The following is a 20,162-nucleotide window of genomic DNA, read 5'->3' as shown; positions in this document are numbered from 1 at the left end:
TTTTTTTTTTTTTTTTTGAGACGGAGTCTCGCTCTGTCGCAGAGGCTGGAGTGCAGTGGCGCGATCTCGGCTCACTGCAAGCTCCGCCTCCTGGGTTCACGCCACTCTCCTGCCTCAGCTTCCCGAGTAGCTGGGACTACAGGCACCTGTCGCCACGCCCGGCTAATTTTTTGCATTTTTAGTAGAGACGGAGTTTCACCGTGTTAGCCAGGATGGTCTCAATCTCCTGACCTCGTGATCCGCCCGCCTTGGCCTCCCAAAGTACTGGCATTACAGGTGTGAGCCACCGCGCCTGGCCTCACGGTATATATTTTTAACTACAGTATTTACATTCATTGTGTCATGTAAGTATTTCTGCACAGCATTTGTATTCAAGTTGTATGAACATTATTTTCTTTTGTAGTGTCTGGCCTATGGCTATATTTATACTAATATGAAACACTTTAAAAGTTGTATTTCTTTATTGATTGAATTCTGTTGTTTTTAGTCAGTGGATTTTTTTCTCTTGTCTGTATGGACAGTCTAGTTCTCAGTAATAAATATTTGTGGTTTAAATCAGCTATTTGTGGTTCACATTTTTGAAAGGTAATTTGTGTCTTTATTTTTTAGAACATCTTAGCTGAGCCATCAAGGTCTAATGGAAGCATCGTTCGGCATTCTTCATCTCCATATGTAGTATATCCTTCGGATAAGCCTTTCCTTAATAGTGATCTACGACGCTCCCCAAGTAAGCCTACACTTGCCTATCCAGAAAGCAACAGCAGAGGTAATCGAGCCTAACGAAATAGATGTTATTTATGTTTTCTTGCTGCTTTAAAATTCTTAACTTTGTCTCCATTATTTTGCAATTAGAGGAAAATATATTTCCCCTTTGTTTCCGGTTTTTAGCCCCCACAAAATATTATGCTTTTCTTGTATTCCTTATGTTGATTGTTGAACATCATCATCCACCAAATTACTGATGCTAAAACACTTTGAGTCATCAATGACTGCTCTGTAATCCCCACTATTAGTCCAGAATGAAGACCTTTTTTGCTTCTGAAATATACCAAAAGCATACTGGTTTTTCTGCCTTTTTGTGTTCCCATTCATTGCTTTGGTTCAGGCTTTCATCATCTGTAGCCCAGATGTTCATAATACATTCCTCATTAATCTCCCTGCCTATTTTCTCCTCCTCATCCCCAGTTAACAACATTTCTGTCATTTGTCATTATCCATCATCTCTCCCACAAAATTAAAGTTTTAGCATCTCTTCGTAGCTTACATAATAAAATCTTAATTTTTCATAACCTAGACCCTATCTGCCTCACCAACTTCATCCCTAACTTGTCTTCCGTTTTTTCCTTTCCCATCCTTTGCTCTGGCTACTTTGAAATACATTTGTTCCTGGAACCTGCCATCTGTATTAGCTTTCTTGTTGCCTTAACAAATTGCCATGAACTTAGCTTTAAATATTTGTCATCTCAGTTTTCTGTCAGTTGGAAATCTGTGTAGGCTCATCGGGGTCTTCTGTTTAGAGCTTTACAAGGCTGAAATCAAGGTGTTGCTTGGGGCTCTGTTCTTTACTAGAGGCTCTGGGGAAGATCTGCTTCCAAGCTCGTTTAAGATTCCTAGCTAAATTCAGTTCCTTGTCATTGCAGTACTGAGATTCTGTTGCCTTGCAGACTCTTACTTGGGGACAGTCTTTGCTCCTAGAAACTGTCCTTGTTCCTTTATGTTTTCCTTATGGTCTCCTACCGTAACAGTAGGTAGAGTCTCTTATGTTTCTCTTTTTTTTGTTGTTTGAGACAGAGTCTCGTTCTGTCGCCAGGCTGGAGGGCAGTGGCACAATCTCAGCTCACTACAACCTCCGCCTCCTGGGTTCAATCTATTCTCCTGCCTCAGCCTCCTGAGTAGCTGGGACTACAGGCGCGTGCCACCACGCCCAGCTAGTTTTTGTATTTTTAGTAGGGACGAGGTTTCACCATGTTGGCCAGGATGGTCTCAATCTCTTGACCTCGTGATCCACTTGCCTCGGCCTCCCAAAGTGCTGGGATTGCAGGCGTGAGCCACCGCGCCCAGCCGAGTGTCTTACGTTTCAAATCTCTGAGTTCTGCTGTTACATTTCTCTAACAGCTGGAGAAAATTTTCTGATCATGTTATCAGATTGGACCCACTCAGATAATGAGAAGATGGTTTTGATATTAAATTTGTTAATCGTCGATGTTTCTTCATCTATATCTTTTAAAATACACCCACATTATACTTTGTATATGTGTGAAGTTTAAATGAAATGTCTTTGCTTTATTTGGGATGCTACAGCATTTCCTTTTTTTAAAAGTTGTGTTTAATCACTAATACTGCAACAATTATATGTGTTAATGATTCTCTAGGTAAAAGAAATGTTATATTTTTGGCATCGTAGGCTAAACAGGCATTTGTAAATTAGTTGAGGAACTTTTTTTGTTTCAGTTGGGGTATGTATTGTAAGTATCCTAAAAATCTCAGAATGAACCTCTTTTGTAAACTGGACTGATTGTACAGTAAAATAACAAGTAGGTAATGATATCCAAATACCAGTTTAAATCCTAACCTATAATGGGTGCTGAAAAGTGTTTGCTGAAATAAATGTGACTAAACAGTATAAAGTCTTTTAAGAATTTTAGTACTCTATAATCGCTAACCTAGAAGCCTCTTTGTTGTAAGATACTGTGTCTCGATGATAATGAAAATTTTTAATTAATAGTTAAAGCAATTGATAAAATGCTACACATCAGAGTATAGCAGGTTGGCAATTTAAGAAAATTAAGTTGCATGACATTCAAACATCATAGATTTAAAAAGCAAAAAATTTAACTGAAGCCCACAATAGAGCAAAAATCAGTTTCAGTAAGTTTCTTATTCAAAATAAGCACAAAAGAAAATACCCGTTTACAGAGTTCTAACAGGAACACAAAATCTAAGAATTTAGATATTAATCCTTCAACTACAATATTGTATCTAGTTCTGATCTTTACACCCATGAAAAGAAACTTAAAAGTTCAAAAAATGACAAATTACTAACAAAGAATAAAAAAACAAAGAAGGCAGATTTATTCACAGAGAATCAGAAAAATTTTAGCGCAGCGTGTTACTAATAGAGCTAAATTCTGCTTGAGTGCAACATCAGTGGTTTTAAGGAATAAAAGAGAAGTGGGAGAAGCAGGGAGGAGATGGAGAGGAGAAATAAACAAGATAAGTAACCTTCAAGACAGTAAATAAGCTTTTATGCCTTTAGAGCATTATGGTGTGAACTGTTTAAACAGTGTCCCAGGATAATCATTAAAATCCATTATCCTTTTGTAATGTGTGTTAATCCAGTGATACTTACTTTCCAAATAGGAAGGAAAGATACAGAAATCACCATCTCCTTCTCACCCAGAAAAAAGTAAAGGCTGTGAGATACGAACAAAGACCAAGAGAGTTCAGAAAAGATATTTGGGGGGAACAGGGATAAGTGTGTGTTGGGGAAGTTAGAGGAAGACCTCTCAGAGGAAAAATGAAATAGTAGATAATCGGAGCTTTAAATAATGAGTATGGTTCTGTAAGAAGAAAAGTTCAATAAGAGTACAGCATGTAAAAGGTTTGTATACCCGACATGATTTTTTTTTTTTTTTTTTTTTTTTCTTGAGACGTCTCGCTCTGCGCCCAGGCTGGAATGCCAGTTTTGCGCTTGATCTTGGCTACTGCAACCTCCGCCTCCTACGCTTCAAGCCGATTCTCCCTGCCTCAGCCTCCCTAGTAGCCTGGTATTACAGACACATACCATCATGCCTGGGCCACTAATTTTTTGTATTTTTAGTGGCGACAGCCGGTCTTCACTATAGTTGGGCCAGCGGGCATGATCTCGGATCTCTTGACCTTGGTGATCCGCCCTGCCTCAGGCTCCCAAAGTGGCTGGGATTACAGGTGTGAGCCACTGTGCGCTGGCAAACCTGACATATTTTTATTGCTTCATCATGGAGGGGGGGGGGCACATTGTGGCTTGTTTTTCTTACTGGATTTATGGACAGTGGAAGAATCACATGCCTAAATAATTAGTTAATGTGCTTACTACCTTGATTTGAACTAAAATAGGGTAATTTTACCCAATATTGCTTTTGCCATCATCGTTGGGAAACTTCAACCACAGTGGAAAAAGCGAGTCATTACTATTAATAGTATAATGAAAGAGTATTGACCTCACAGGCCCTGGGAAAGGCCTCAGCGAGCCCTGGACCTCAGTGTGCCTAATGCCCCACATTTTGAGAACCACTGTAATCAAGGATATGAGCACATCCAGGAGTAGTATTGTTCTGTTCATGTAAATACTTTTTTTTATCAGATATGAGAAGAATGTAGATATCAGCATTCTGTTTCACAGTCTAGGATGAAGCTCCTTGAGGCCAAAGACTGTCTATACCTTGCAGAGTTCTTCACACCATCATAGTGGTCTATATTGCTTGATGGACTCAGGTACATCAGAGTAAGTCTAACTGAAACGAGACAGGAGGACTGATTAAGATTAAGGATTTATGGCATATTTTGTTGTGGGGAATGAAGAAGATGGAGAAATCTTTGAGTCTAAGATTTCTTAGTGTAGATGACTTAGTGGCTATGTTAGGAAGATTCACAGAAAAAAGCATACTTAGATGTGTAACGATATCATTTTGGCTGTATCAAATTTGAGTTGCCTGTGAATTAGATGGAGGGATGAATACTAAGCAATGAAAATAAAGTCTGAAGTGTAATAGAGAATGCTACACTAGTGAACTCAGACATTCATTAAGATACAGTGTTGGATGAAGCCTATGAGTATCGAGGGGTTTCTCCAGAAAAAGAAAGTGTAGGGAGAAAAGGACTTTGGAAATACCCACGTGTGTAAACAGTAAACTAAAAATAGGAAAAGTTAGAAAGTGGAAGAACTCCAAGACAAGCAATATTGGAGAAATCAAAGATGCCATATTACAGATCTGCGGTCCCCCCTCCTTAATCTACAAACAACATGTAAACCTGTGTTTATGTTACATGACAGGAAATGTCCATAGTCAATTAAATAGACCCAGGCTGGACTTGAAGAACATTAGGGATTCAAACATGGCTAGCATTTTCCATCTTTTTTTTTTTTTTTTTTAGCTTGTAACTAGCTCATTTTTTCTAGCTACAAAGAGACTTTTTTTTTTTTTTTTTTTTTTTTTTTTTTTGCCTAGCAGAGAAATATTACTAACAATTACTGAGTTTTAAGTTGAACCAATTCTGGCTTTGACGTTTCAGACAAAAGTCCCAAGAAGATAAGCATTGTCTGGGTTTCAGTGTGTGTCCCTTGTGGATCAGTTAGTCAGATTTGTCAAAGGATAGTAAAGTTGTAGGTATAGCCATGTTGAGGTAAGGGGAAACTCCCAGAAAAAGAGGTATATAAGTCAGGCACACAGTTCCAAAGATGTGTGCTATACTTCATACAGCAAAATATAAGAAAAATTCACAGAAACAGAATTAGGAAATATAAAATATAATGAAAAATTTGAAATTTATTAGGTATGACAAATATGATGTCAACTCAAAAGCCAATATATGCTTTTTAAGTAAAACCTGAAATAAAATGAAACATAAAAAATGAATAGCTGACAAAAGTGTTTACTACCATACAAATAAAAACGATGGATGACAGTACTACTGTCAAACAGAATAGTATAGACAAATAGCAGCTTCATGTAATACTAAATAAAAATAAATAATACCTAATTTAAAATAAGGAGAAATACCCAAGTACAGAAATAAAATGAGTTTCAAGCCAGGACAGTAAGGGTGGAACTAAAGCCAAAACCCGTAGGGACAGTATTAGGAGTCTTGGCATTAGGTATAAACCTTAAGTGTTGGGGTACAGCAGCAGAGATGATGGAATTTTAAATGTGGGTAGGGACTGGAGAACAAAGCTCTAGGCGCCCATGAGGCAACTTCTGGAATACTTTGAAAAGCTGGGTGTGATGAGAGTTGTCAAAGCAGAACTGGAACACTGCAGCCCGTGGTCTCAGGAAGAGACTGTGGATAAAAAAAGTCACCTCTGATAAGTAAACCCAAGCCAATTTTATGTGCTCACTGAGGTGCATATGTGAAGACTTGAATACATAATGAGAGCTATACAATGTTAATGAAAATACTTAATATTATAAATTGCATTTAAAGTGTGCTCATATATAAATAAATATGACATAGTAAAGGGCAATCTCACATATGAAAGCATTTTTAAAATGTATAGGATTTCAATAAAATGTTTATAATTACTACACCTAGATGGTAAGATTATGGGTGTGGTTTTTTTTCCTTTTCAGTCATGTGTTTTCTAAATTATCCTCTGCATTTATTCAGTAATTTTTTTGAGAAGAAAACAATAAAACATTACACTTTTAAAAAGGGATATAAAGCCATGCAGGAATACATAAAAGGAAAGCGCAGATCGCAGCATAACCCTGTGATATTACAGTTGCTGACATAAAGAACAAAAATGAAATGTTCAGCCAGTTTCAATAATAAATATAAATGCAGAAATAAAATAGTAGCAAAATTGTGTACTGTTGGGTATAATTTAATGAAGGAGTGCAAAAAATGTTTGATATTGCAAAGTCTTTAGTAAATTTGCCTGTGGTTCAGAAGAGGTTAAGAAAACTCAATGGATATTAAAGGACATTTAAAATTTTATTTTTCTATTGTATTTATCTGATTATTGCAGGTATATAAAAGAATTGTTCCCTTTAGTATTAATCTTATACCTAGGCTGCTTCTCTTTTAGTTCTAAGTGTCTTTTCAGTTGCTTTTTCAGGTTTCTACCTGTGTATGTGTCTGTTTCATGTCTGCATTTTTTCCAGTTAGATTGTAGTCTCATTGCATACCAGCAAGAATAAGCTGACTGCAATAAAATGTATTAGTCTCCTGTTTGAGGCCTGTCATATCCTAGGCACTGAAAAATTTGGCAAAGGAATAAATTATGTTAATAAATGGACAAGAGTGCTTTGGGTTGAGTAAGAGGACTCAATGCTTAAAAGATGGCAGCTCTCCCTACCTATTATATAGTTTAGTGTTTGGCAAAATGATTCTGAATAATTACTGGAAACATTTTAAGATTTATATAATATAGGTGACTGGCAGAATCAGTGTTTATGAAATTTTAGTAATTGACATACTGGCACTAATTCCCTAATATTATTAAAGAATCCGGAATAGAAGAAAGATCTGAAACTGTCTTAGGGTGTGTATGTAACAGAATATAAAATAGTATCTAATATATATGTGTGTGAATTTAGTGTATGATCAATTAGACATTTCAAGTTTCTCTTTAAATACAAAAATACTTTTTCTGTGACTTAACAAATGTAAACACATGAAACTCTAAATATAATTTTAAAAATACAAAGTTTATTTGATCTGGTGGTTGGGAAGAACTTTCTAAGTATATAAAGAAAGAAAACATGATGGGAGGAAACACCATGCCCAGGACTCTGTTGTTAAAGCACTGATGACTTCTGACCCAATCATAAAGGTGACACCAAAACCAGCTTGCTTTTCAGAGTTCAAAAGAACCATCCTGTAATCTGTAAGATACTTGAGAAAAAGTCCTAGTCTTAAGTTCATTTTCTTCAAGTTCTTTTTGGAAGTAAGCTGCGTATAACTAATAGAGAAATAAAGAACAACTCGGTCTGGTTCCAAGATGGCCGAATAGGAACAGCTCCAGTCTCCAGCTCCCAGGGTGAGCGACACAGAAGACGGGTGATTTCTGCATTTCCAACTGAGGTACTGGGTTCATCTCACTGGGGCTTGTCGGACAGTGGGTGCAGTCCATGGAGTTTGAGGTGAAGCAGGGCGGGGCGTTGTCTCACCCGGGAAGCACAAGGGGTTGGGGAATTCCCTTTCCTAGCCAAGGGAAGCTGTGACAGATGGTACCCAGAAAATTGGGACACTCCCACCCTAATACTGCGCTTTTCCAACGGTCTTAGCAAATGGCACACCAGGAGATTACATCCTGTGCCTGACTTGGGGGGTCCCACGCCCACGAAGCCTCACTCACTGCTAGCACAGCAGTCTGACATGGAACTGCAGGCCACATTGAGGCTGGGGGAGGGGCTCCTGCCATTGCTGAGGCTTGAGTAGGTAAACAAAGCGGCCGGGAAACTTGAACTGAATGGAGCCCAACGCAGCTCAAAGAGGCCTGCTTGCCTCTGTAGACTCCACCTCTGGGAGAAGGCCATAGATGAACAAAAGGCAGCAGAAACTTCTGCAGACTTAAACGTCCCTGACAGCTTTGAAGAGAGTAGTGGTTCTCCCAGCATGGAGTTTGAGATCTGAGAATGGACAGACTGCCGCCTCAAGTGGGTCCCTGATCCCCGAGTAGCCTAACCAGGAGACACCTCCCAGTAGGGGCCAACTGACACCTCATACGGCTGGGTGCCCTTCTGACACGAAGCTTCCAGAGGAAGGATCAGGCAGCAACATCTGCCGTTCTGCAGTATTTGCTATTCTGCAGCCTCCATTGGTGATACCCAGGCAAACGGTCTGGAGTAAACCTCCGGCAAACTCCAACAGACCTGCAGCTGAGGGTCTGACTGTTAGAAGGAAAACTAAAACAGAAAGGACATCCACACCAAAACCCCATCTGCACGTCACCATCATCAAAGACCAAAGGTAGATAGAACCACAAAGATGGGGAGAAACCAAAACAGAAAAGCTGAAAATTCTAAAATCAGAGTTCCTTTTCTCCTCCAAAGGAACGCAGCTCCTCGGCAGCAACGGAAGAAAGCTGGACGGAGAATGACTTTGATGAGTTAAGAGAAGAAGGCTTTGGACGATCGATAATAACAAACCTCTCTAAGCTAAAGGAGGATGTTTGAACCCATCACAAATAAGCTAAAAACCTTGAAAAAAGATTAGATGAATGGCTGACTAGAATAAACAGCATAGAGAAGACCCGTAAATGACCCAATGGAGCTGAAAACCATGGCATGAGAACTATGTGACGCATGCACAAGCTTCAGTAGCTGATTCGATCAAGTGGAAGAAAGAGTATCAGTGATTGAGGATCAGATGAATGAAATGAAGCGAGAAGAGAAGTTTAGAGAAAAAAGAGTAAAAAGAAATGAACAAAACCTCCAAGAAACATGGGACTATGTGAAAAAACCAAATCTACCTCTTGATTGGTGTACCTGAAAGTGATGGGGAGAATGGAACCAAGTTGGAAAACACTCTTCAGGATGTTGTCCAGGAGGACTTCCCTAATCTAGCAAGGCAGGCCAACATTCTAATTCAGGAAATACAGAGAACACCACAAAGATACTTCTCGAGAAGAGCAACTCTAAGGCACATAATTGTCAGATTCACCAAAGTTCAAATGAAGGCAAAAATATTAAGGGCAGCCAGAGAGAAAGGTCAGGATACCCACAAAGGGAAGCCCATCAGACTAACAGCAGAACTCTCTGCAGAAATTCTACAAGCCAGAAGAGAGTGGGGACCAATATTCAACATTGTTAAAGAGAAGAATTTTCAACCCAGAATTTCATATCCAGCCAAACTAAGCTTCATAAGTGAAGGAAGGAGAAATAAAATCCTTTATAGACAAGCAAATGCTGAGAGATTTTGTCACCACCAGGCCTACCTTAAAAGAGCTCCTGAAGGAAGCACTAAACATGCAAAGGAACAACCAGTAGCAGCCACTGCAAAAACATGCCAAATTGTAAAGACCATTGATGCTAGGAAGAAACTGCAGCAACTAACAAGCAAAATAACCAGCTAACATCATAATGACAGGATCAGATTTACACATAACAATATTAACCTTAAATGTAAGTGGGCTAAATGCTCCAATTAAAAGACACAGACTGGCAATTTGGATAGAGTCAAGACCCATCAGTGTGCTGTATTCAGGAGACCCATCTCACGTGCAGAGGCACACACAGGCTCAAAATAAAGGGATGGAGGAAGATCTACCAAGCAAATGGAAAACAAAAAAAAGTGGGGGGTTGCAATCCTAGTCTCTGATAAAGCAGACTTTAAACCAACAAAGATCAAAAGAGAGAAGACGATTACACAATGGTAAAGGGATCAATTCACCAAGAAGGGTTAACTATCCTAAATATATATGTGCCAAATACAGGAGCACCCAGATTCATAAAGCAAGCCCTTAGAGACCTATAAAGAGACTTAGACTCCCACACAATAGTAATGGGAGTCTTTAACACCCTACTATCAACATTAGACACATTGAGACAAAGTTAACAAGGAGATCCAGGACTTTAAGCTCTGCTCGAAGTGGACCCAATAGACATCTACAGAACTGTCCACCCCAAATCAACATAATACACATTCTCAGCACCACATCACACTTATTCCAAAATTGACCACATAGTTGGAAGTAAAGCACTCCTCAGCAAATGTAAAAGAACAGAAATTAAAACAAACTGTCTCTCAGATCACAGTGCCATCAAACTAGAACTCAGGATTAAGAAACTCACTCAAAACCACTCAACTACATGGAAATTGAAAAACCTGCTCCTGAATGAATACTGGGTACATAACGAAATGAAGGCAGAAATAAAGATGTTCTTTGAAACCAGTGAGAACAAAGACAAAACATACCAGAATCTCTGGGACACATTTAAAGCAGCGTGTAGAGGGAAATTCATAGCACTAAATAAATCTCCAGAAGAGAAAGCAAGAAAGATGTAAAATTGACACCCTAACATCACAATTAAAAGAACTAGAGAAGCAAGAACAAACACATGCAAAAGCTAGCAGAAGGCAAGAAATCACTAAGAGCAGAACTGAAGGAGATTGAGACACAAAAAACCCTTCAAAAAATCAGTGAATCCAGGAGCTGGTTTTTGGAAAAGATCAACAAAATTGATAGACTGCTAGCAAGACTAATAAAGAAGAAAAAAGAATCAAATAGACACAGTAAAAAAATGATAAAGGGGATATCACCACCAATCCCACAGAGATGCAACCTACCATCAGAGAATACTATAAACACCTTTATGCAAATAAACTAGAAAATCTAGAAGAAATGGATAAATTCCTAGACACATGCACCCTTCCAAGACTAAACCAGGAAGAAGTTGAATCCCTGAATAGACGAATAACAGGCTCTGAAATTGAGGCAATAATTAATAATCACCAACCAAAAAAAGTCCAGGACCAGACAGATTCACAGCTGAATTCTACCAGAGGCACAAAGAGGAGCTGGTACCATTCCTTCTGAAACAATTCCAATGAATAGAAAAAGAGGGTATCCTTCCTAACTCATTTTATGAGACCCGCATCATCCTAATACCAAAGCCTGGCAGAGACACAACAGAAAAAGATAATTTTAGACCAATATCCCTGATGAACGTCAGTGCAAAAATCGTCAGTAAAATACTGGCAAACCAAATCCGGCAGCACATCAAAAAGCTTATCCACCATGATCAAGTTGACTTTATCCATTGGATGCAAGGCTGGTTCAACATAGGTAAATCAATAAACGTAATGCATCATATAAACAGAACCAAAGCCAAAAACCACGTGATTATCTCAATAGATGCAGAAAAGGCCTTCGACAAAATTCAACAGCCCTTCATGCCAAAGACTCTCAATAAACTAGGTATTGATGGGATGTATCTCAAAATAATAAGAACTATTTATGACAGACCCACAGCCAATACCATACTGAATGGACAGAAACTGGAAGCATTGCCTTTGAAAACTGGCACAAGGCAGGGTTGCCCTCTCTCACCATTCCTATTCAGCATAGTGTTGGAAGTTCTGGCCAGGGCAGTCAGGCAGGAGAAAGAAATAAAGGGTATTCAGTTAGGAAAAGAGAAAGTCAAATTGTCCCTGTTTGCAGATGAAATAATTGTGTATTTAGAAAACCCCGTCTCAGCCCAAAATTTCCTTAAGCTGATGAGTAACTTCAGCAAAGTCTCAGGATACAAAATCAATGTGCAAACAAAAATCACAAGCATTCCTCTACACCAATAACAGCCAAATCATGAATGAACTCCCATTCACAATTGCTTCAAAGAGAATAAAATACCTAGGAATCCAACTTACAAGGGATGTGAAGGACCCCTTCAGAGAGAACTACAAGCCACTGCTCAACGAAATAAAAGAGGACACAAACAAATGGAAGAACATTCCATGCTCATGGATAGGAAGAATCAGTATTGTGAAAATGGCCACAGTGCCCAAGGTAATTTATAGATTCAGTGCCATCCCTATTAAGCTACCAATGACTTTCTTCATAGAATTGGAAAAAACTACTTTAAAGTTCATACGGAACCAAAAAAGAGCCCACATTGCCAAGACAATTCTAAGCCATTAAAGCGATCATTAAAAAGTCAGGAAACAACAGGTCCTGGAGAGGATGTGGAGAAATAGGAATACTTTTACACTGTTGGTGGGACTGTAAACTAGTTCAACCATTGTGGAAGACAGTGTGGCGATTCCCCAAGGATCTAGAACTAGAAATACCATTTGACCCAGCCATCCCATTACTGGGTATATTCCCAAAGGATTATAAATCATGCTGCTATAAAGACACATGCACATGTATGTTTATTACAGCACTATTCACAATAGCAAAGACTTGGAACCAACCCAAATGTCCATCAATGATAGACTGGATTAAGAAAATGTGGCACATATACACCATGGAATACTATGCAGCCATAAAAAAGGATGAGTTCATGTCCTTTGTTGGGACATGGATGAAGCTGGAAACCATGATTCTGAACAAACTATCACAAGGAGAGAAAACCAGACATTGCATGTTCTCACTTATAGGTGGGAATTGAACAATGAAAATATGTGGACACAGGGTGGGGAACATCACACACCAGGGCCTGTCATGGGGTGGGGGGAGGGGGGAAGGATAGCATTAGGAGATAACACCTAATGTAAATGATGAGTTAATGGATGCAGCACACCAACATGGCACATGTATGCATATGTAACCTGCACGTGGTGCACATGTACCTTAGTACTTAAAGTATTTAAAAAAAAAAAAAGCCATCATGGGAAAGAGTGTTAGGTATACCTCTGTGAAAAATCAAAACATCTGTACATCAGAACTAGAATTAAAGGCAGGTAATAAAATGAAGAAAACTTTTTCCCATACAAAACGGGCAAAGGAAATTCATGAAAGGGAGAAAATTGGCCAATAACGTATATGAAAAGATTTATATTATAATGGAAATGGAAAATAGCTAGAAGTAGCATATTTTTCTCATTAGAATGGCTATGAATGTTCTTTGAGCCAGTAGTTTTAACTTTTAGTTTTTAATTATTGATCATTAGAAAATCTTTTAAGACTGATTGCATGAGGAAATTCTCACGATTTAATAATGCTAAAGTGAAAAAACCTACATGCATTTTGTCTCAATTTATTTTACACATACAGAAAAAAAAGAACCAAATGACAGTCATTAACTCTGGGTAATAGGATTATTGGTTATTTTTCAGCGTGTTTTTTCTCAATCTACATTTACTGCAGTCAACATAATTTATAATCAGAAACTTGAAGGGGAGTTTAGAAAGTATTTAAAATGCAGATTTTAAAAATAGTATTTATTTGCACTTGACTAACTCTACAGTTGGATTTTACATGTACTTCTATTAATAAAATGTATTAAGTATTAGTTACTAGTTACTAATATATTTACTAATAATTTTAATTAATAAGTAATATATTAATAAGATAGTAAGGTACTTTAGGACTGTTATGTGAACTTTGTATGATGGCTAAATTTTTTACCACTTTATAAAAGTCTTTGCAATTTTTTTTACCATAGTAATGGGGCTTTTACTTGAGCTCATTTCGAGCACTCGTTGTCTTTTTTTTTTTTTTTGAGGCACAATCTCACGCTGTTGCCCAGCCTGGAGTGCAGTGGTGCAATCTCAGCTCACTGCAACCTCCACCCCTCCCCTGGGTTCAAGCGATTCTCCTGCCTCAGCCTCTCATAGCTGGGATTACAGGCGCCTGCCACTACGCCTGCCTAATCTTTGTATTTTTAGTAGAGACAGGGTTTCACAATGTTAGAGTGGTCTCAAAATCCTGACCTCAGTTGATCCACCCACCTCAGCCTCCCACAGTGCTGGGATTACAGGTGTGAGCCACCGCACCTGGCCCACTCAGTGTCTTTAAATTGATTTCTTAAAAAACAAACATGAGATAATTAACATTTTATTGTTCCCAAAGAATGATCCTCCACTGGACTCACCCATCAATTTTATCTTTTATTTAGATGAGTTTATTCTTTCTTAATATACTTTGTCCACATATGCTGTTACAGCATCCACGTTTGTGTTTGTATTTGGCAGCCATATTTTCTGCTCTTAAGAATCTTCAAGATAAGATTCGACGCTTGGAACTTGAGAGGATTCAGGCAGAAGAAAGTGTGAAAACTTTGTCTAGAGAAACAATTGAATATAAGAAAGTACTGGATGAACAGATACAAGAAAGGGAGAATTCAAAGAACGAGGAATCAAAGCACAATCAAGGTTTGTTTATGAAGAAAATTAAATTATATCAAAATAAGTGTGCAGTATTAAGTATTCTAAAAGAAATACTACATTAGTGTTTTGTAGTGGTATCTTCAAGTACTACAAAACTGCATTGTATTCAGGTGCATTTTGAGGAGCAAATGCTGTTATCATACATGGTATTTATTTACTGAATGCAAGGCCAGTTTGACTAGCATGTAGAAAGAGAATGATTTCGGTAATCTGAAAAGGTTTCTAGGTCTGTGGAAGGTGTTTTTATTGTATACACAGTAGATTCAAGTCCTGTTAACAGCTTAAAACTTTCATGGGTGAGTTGATTTCTGTTTTCTTACGTATTCTTTTTAGAACTGACATCTCAGTTGTTAGCTGCAGAAAATAAATGCAATCTATTAGAAAAACAATTGGAATACATGCGAAATATGATAAAGCATGCAGAAATGGAGAGGACATCTGTGTTAGAGAAACAAGTAAGTAAAGCACCTCACAGATTGATACTCAGGAACAGTTAGTTACGGGGAAAACTAATTGAATAAAGATTTGTTTTCTTTCGGTGAGGACTAATAGTGCTGTTATAGCCTAGGACTGAAATTTCTTGGCATCAGTTATGAAATCGAAAAATGTGATTGGCTTTTTTTGTTGTTATTATTGTATTTGGTAGAGTTTAACTTATATAGTAAAAATACAGTTGTGAGATGTTTTAAAGTTATGTTAGCTTCTTTGAGTCTACATTATAAAAAGTGTAAATAACCATATAATGCTATATCTCTGAAATATGTTTAATGACTTAAGTGAGATAGTAGATTACTTTGTAAAACTCTTCAGAATTGTTATTTAGCATAACATTTTTGTGCCTTCTTACACCAGAGGTCTTCATATTTAGGTAACCCGCACATTTGTGAGAAGATATCACAACATCGGTCTCAAATATATTGACTGATCAACTGATCGGAAATAGGGTCTCACTCTATCACCCAGGCTGGAGTGTAGTGGCATGATCTCAGTTCACTGCAACCTCCACCTCCTAGGCTCAGGTGATTCTCATGCCTCATCCTCCCGAGTAGCTGGGATTACCGTCACATGCCATGATGCCCAGCTAACTTTTTGGTGTGTGTATTTTTTGTGTAGATGGGGTTTCGCTATGTTGGCCAGGCTGGTCTCAAACTCCTGGCCTCAAGTGATCAGGCCGCCTCGGCCTCCCATAGTTCTGGGGTTACGGGCATGAGCCACTGTCCCTGGCCTTGTGTATATTTTTTAAAACTTATTCCTTTTTCTGTTATGAATCTGGAGTTTGCATTCATTATCAGTGCTACAGTTTGTGGAGATCTTAACTCTGTTATGCAAAATTTGAATGTTTATATGCTTAACATTATGCTAGATGCTCTGCAGTGTAAAAAAAGAAATACTAGGCAGTTGTCCCTCAGTATCCATGAATGTATTGGTTCTGAGACCCCTGTGGATAGTAAAATCCATGGATGTTCAAGTGTCCTATAAAATGGTGTAGTATTTGCATATAACCTACATCCAATCTCATATACTATAAATTATCTCTAGATTACTTATAATACCTAATACAATGTAAATATTATGTAAATAGTTGCTATACTATATTGTTTGGAGAATAATATCAAGAATAAGAATAAGAATCTGTATATGTTTAGTACAGACTCAACCATCCTTTTTTGTTTTTTCTCGTATATTTTCAATCCACAGTTGATCGAATCCATGGATGCAAAACACACAGATACAGAGGGCTTACCGTATGCTTTCTACCCTCAATCAGCTTTCAGTTCTCGTTGGAGAGAATTAGACTTAAATATTTGAGCAATCATACAACAGTATTTGAGAAAATGTCTCAGTAATTAATTCTTGTGTGTGATAGGTGTCTTCACTATGTTACTGCGTTTATTTCAGTGGTTATATGTTTTCATTTTCATTTGGGTCTTTTTCCATCCACTTAGTTTTGTTCTTTTAATGTACTGTAACTCTGTGGTTTTTATACCTTCCTTTTATCTCTTTGAACACTATAAATCTCAATTTTAAAAAATTATTTGATGTTTTCAAAGTGTTAATCTTTATTTGTTTGGTTTTATCTGTTGATTCTCCCTTATGGTATATCATTTTTTTTATGGGAACTTAATAAAGAAAAGTTAAATGGTGGTCTCATTTTTTCATTTATTGTGGTAATTCCACAATAAATTCCTCAGTTGTGTGGGCAGCCTTATGGGCCAGTTGTGAATTTGCCTTTGGTTAGGCTTGATGGTTTTCAGTGGTTGTGACTGGGCAGGGTGGCTCACACCTGTAGTCCCAGCACTTAGGAGGCCAAGGCAGACAGATCACATGAGTGCACGAGTTCAAGACCAGCCAGGCCAACAGAGTGAGACCAAGTCTCTACAAACAATAAATAAATAAAATCACTGGTTCTGATCCAGATTTATGTTACTATATTGGCTTGATATTGTTGATCATTGTGGATTATACGTTGCCTAAAGTTTTATATTCCTGCACATTCTGTGTACCCCGGCTCTAATATTGCCTTGTGTGATATTGACTTCAGTATCCTTTCATTGCTTTTGAGTTCCTTTCTCTTTTTTTTGTATCTGAAGATTTTCCTTTCTTGCTTTCAAAATTGCTGTGTAATTGTATTAGTCCATTCTCACGCTGCTATAAAGAGCAACCAAGACTGGGTAATTTATAAAAGAAAGAGATTTAATTGACTCACAGTTCTGTATGTCTGGTGGGGGCTTCGGGAAACTTAACAATTATGGTGGAAGGGGAAGCATACATGTCCTCCTTCACATGGTGGCAAGAGAAGGAAGTGCAGAGTAATGCGGGGGAAAGCCCATATAAAACCATCAGATCTCGTGAGAATTCACTATCACTAGAACAACATGGGGAACCACCACGATGATCTAATCACCTCCCATGAGATCTCTCCCCTAAAATGTGGGGATTACAATTTGGATTACAATTCAAGATGAGATTTGGTTGGAGACACAGAGCTAGACCACACCAATAATCATATATTATTATTATGTCTGCTGTGTTTGTCTAACATTTCTGTGGATGGGCTGGAGAAGGGTCAGTTTAATAAGACAACTTTAAGATGTTTTGACTAATATATATCTAAGAGACAACTATTAGGCATATATAATAGATGTCAAGAGCTGTTAATATCCACTAAGATGTGGCTAGAAGGGAATTAGTTCACACAAATTCCTAAATTACTGCTTTATATTAATTTGTCATATTCAAATTTCTATTAATATGGTACCTATTGTTATAGCCCTATTTTGAAGACACAGTTTACAAGTTCAGGCACTTTTCACCAATAATAGACCTTGAGTTAGTATATTTGAAATTATCCCAGTGTAGTGGTGTATGGGTGGATTACTTGAGGTCAGGGGTTTGAGAGCAGCCTGGCCAACATGGTGAAACCCTGTCTCTACTAAAAATACATAAATTAGCCGGGTGTGGTGGCAGGCACCTATAGTCCCAGCTACTCAGGAGGCTGAGGCAGGAGAATTACTTGAAACCCGGAGGCAGAGGTTGCAGTGAGCTGAGATCATGCCACTGCACTCCAGCCTGGGCAACAGAGCGAGACTCCGTCTCAAAAAAAAAAAAAAAAAAAAAAAAAAAAAAAAAAAAAAAAGTCTATATAGGAGGCAATCTTATAAATCTTTGACTCTAAACTTCAAAAAAAAAAAAGTTTAGGGCTGGGTACGGTGGCTCACACTTATAATTTCAGCACTTTGGGAGGCTGAGGCGAGCTGATCACAAGGTCAGGAGAGCGAGACCATCCTGGCTAACATGGTGAAGCCCCGTCTCTACTAAAAATACAAAAAATTAGCCGGGCATGGTGGCAGGTGCCTGTAGTCCCAGCTACTCGGGAGACTGAGGCAGGAGAATGGCATGAACCTAGGAGGCAGAGCTTGCAGTGAGCCGAGATCATACCACTGCACTCCAGCCTGGGCGGCAGAGCGAGACTCCGTCTCAAAAAAAAAATAAAGTTTAAAAGGATATTATACATAGAATTCAAAGGAAATATAAAAAGATAGATGCCAAAACCATAATTTTTACCCTAATTAAGAGATTAACTACTTAACAGGACCAAACTAAAAGTATTTGTCTGTTATGTGAAGCCTGTATGTCCAATAAATCCCTGCTATCCCAGAGCATAAAGATAATGTCACTGTATAAAACTAAATATTAGATAAATAGCTATAAGCCAAGGCAACTGAGGTAAGAATAGTATCCACTTGTATCAGTCATTTATTGATGCCCCCTGTGGTTCATCTTAATGTTATTTTCCTAGAAGTAGTTATGTGAAGGGCCAAATGACAGCATAGAAAACACTGTTAAGTGTTTTTCTCTTTTTTGATTGTCAAATTACCAAGCTGTATTGAATATTGTTTTTCAGGTTTCCCTAGAAAGAGAACGACAACATGATCTAACACATGTTCAGAGTCAACTTGAAAAATTGGATCTTCTTGAACAGGAGTATAACAAACTTACCACAATGCAGGCCCTTGCAGAAGTCAGTGCATGTGTCTTTTTATTGTTAACATATATCAGGGTTTTTTTTTTTTTTTTTTTTAAGGTTAATTATTTTGTATCACTGGATATTTATAGCATTTAAAATGATCTTATAATGAAGAAATATATTGGAGTTTTAAAAAGAAAATATAAATTTGGAGAGAGTGTTCACATTTTATAATCTTGGTGGGCATTTTTTTAATGAAAATGTTTGTTAAAAAATTAAATGTTTTTGAGTATCCTTAAGGCTTGCATCACTTGGTTTAAGTTGCTCTCTGAGCTAATTTTAGTTTTAATTATTTCATTTGGGAGATATTTAATACCACTGAGAATAAAGTTCCAGATTTAGCCTCCATATCCCTATTTACATTCATGTAGTGCTGTGTTCTTTGGCCATAGATTTTACCCGTAATTTTGTCCACCTGCCTCACAGATGATAAATAATAGAACACAATAGAAGAGCATCATGGATACCATCCAGCTCACAGCCTCCATTACTACAGTGATCTAACCACCTTATATTGAGTAGGATAAAATTTACATGTTCCAATGCTGCTATATTAAAATTTTACAGACACTTAAGACTTTTCACCCTTATCCCTTTGGATGTTTTTATCACTAGAAAAAAATGCAAGAGTTGGAAGCAAAACTCCATGAAGAAGAACAGGAAAGGAAACGCATGCAAGCTAAGGCAGCTGAGGTAAGTTAAAATGTGAGAAAGTGGGCTCTTCATATTTCTTACTGCTTTTTATGTACAAGTAAACAATTATATTTGGTTATCTTACATTATTTATATTTTAGAATAGTCCAGCATATAAATTTTCAGATACAGGTTAATGTGGAAAATTATGAACAAGTATTTTTATAGACAGCAAAATCTGTACAATTTTTTAGCATGTTTGTAATTGTGGAGTTTCGGTCAGCATTTTAAAAAATGCCACACTGGGGGGGCGGAGCAAGATGGCCGAATAGGAACAGCTCCAGTCTCCAACTCCCAGCGCGAGCGACACAGAAGACCGGTGATTTCTGCATTTTCAACTGAGGTACTGGGGTCATCTCACTAGGGAGTGCCGGACAATCGGTGCTGGTCAGCTGCTGCAGCCTGACCA

The 20,162-nt window shown here is 37.9% G+C and overlaps 1 protein-coding gene across 1 annotated transcript in view; it reads left to right on the top strand.

Annotated features, from left to right (window-relative positions):
• The window catches only part of CEP57 (centrosomal protein 57), a 47,888-nt gene that overhangs the window by 9,308 nt on the left and 18,418 nt on the right, over window positions 1–20,162 (top strand). Inside the window, exons 2-6 of the mRNA XM_017882001.1 lie at window positions 610–766; window positions 14,338–14,517; window positions 14,866–14,987; window positions 18,938–19,054; window positions 19,676–19,753. Of these exons, the coding sequence (XP_017737490.1) occupies window positions 610–766; window positions 14,338–14,517; window positions 14,866–14,987; window positions 18,938–19,054; window positions 19,676–19,753 (654 nt within the window). The remainder of the gene's footprint in view (window positions 1–609; window positions 767–14,337; window positions 14,518–14,865; window positions 14,988–18,937; window positions 19,055–19,675; window positions 19,754–20,162) is intronic.

Source organism: Rhinopithecus bieti, unplaced genomic scaffold (assembly GCF_001698545.2).
Source record: "Rhinopithecus bieti isolate Rb0 unplaced genomic scaffold, ASM169854v2 scaffold_12653, whole genome shotgun sequence".
Lineage (NCBI taxonomy): Eukaryota > Metazoa > Chordata > Mammalia > Primates > Cercopithecidae > Rhinopithecus > Rhinopithecus bieti.
Note: the sequence above shows the minus strand (reverse complement) of the source record. Positions and strands in the feature narration are given on the sequence as shown.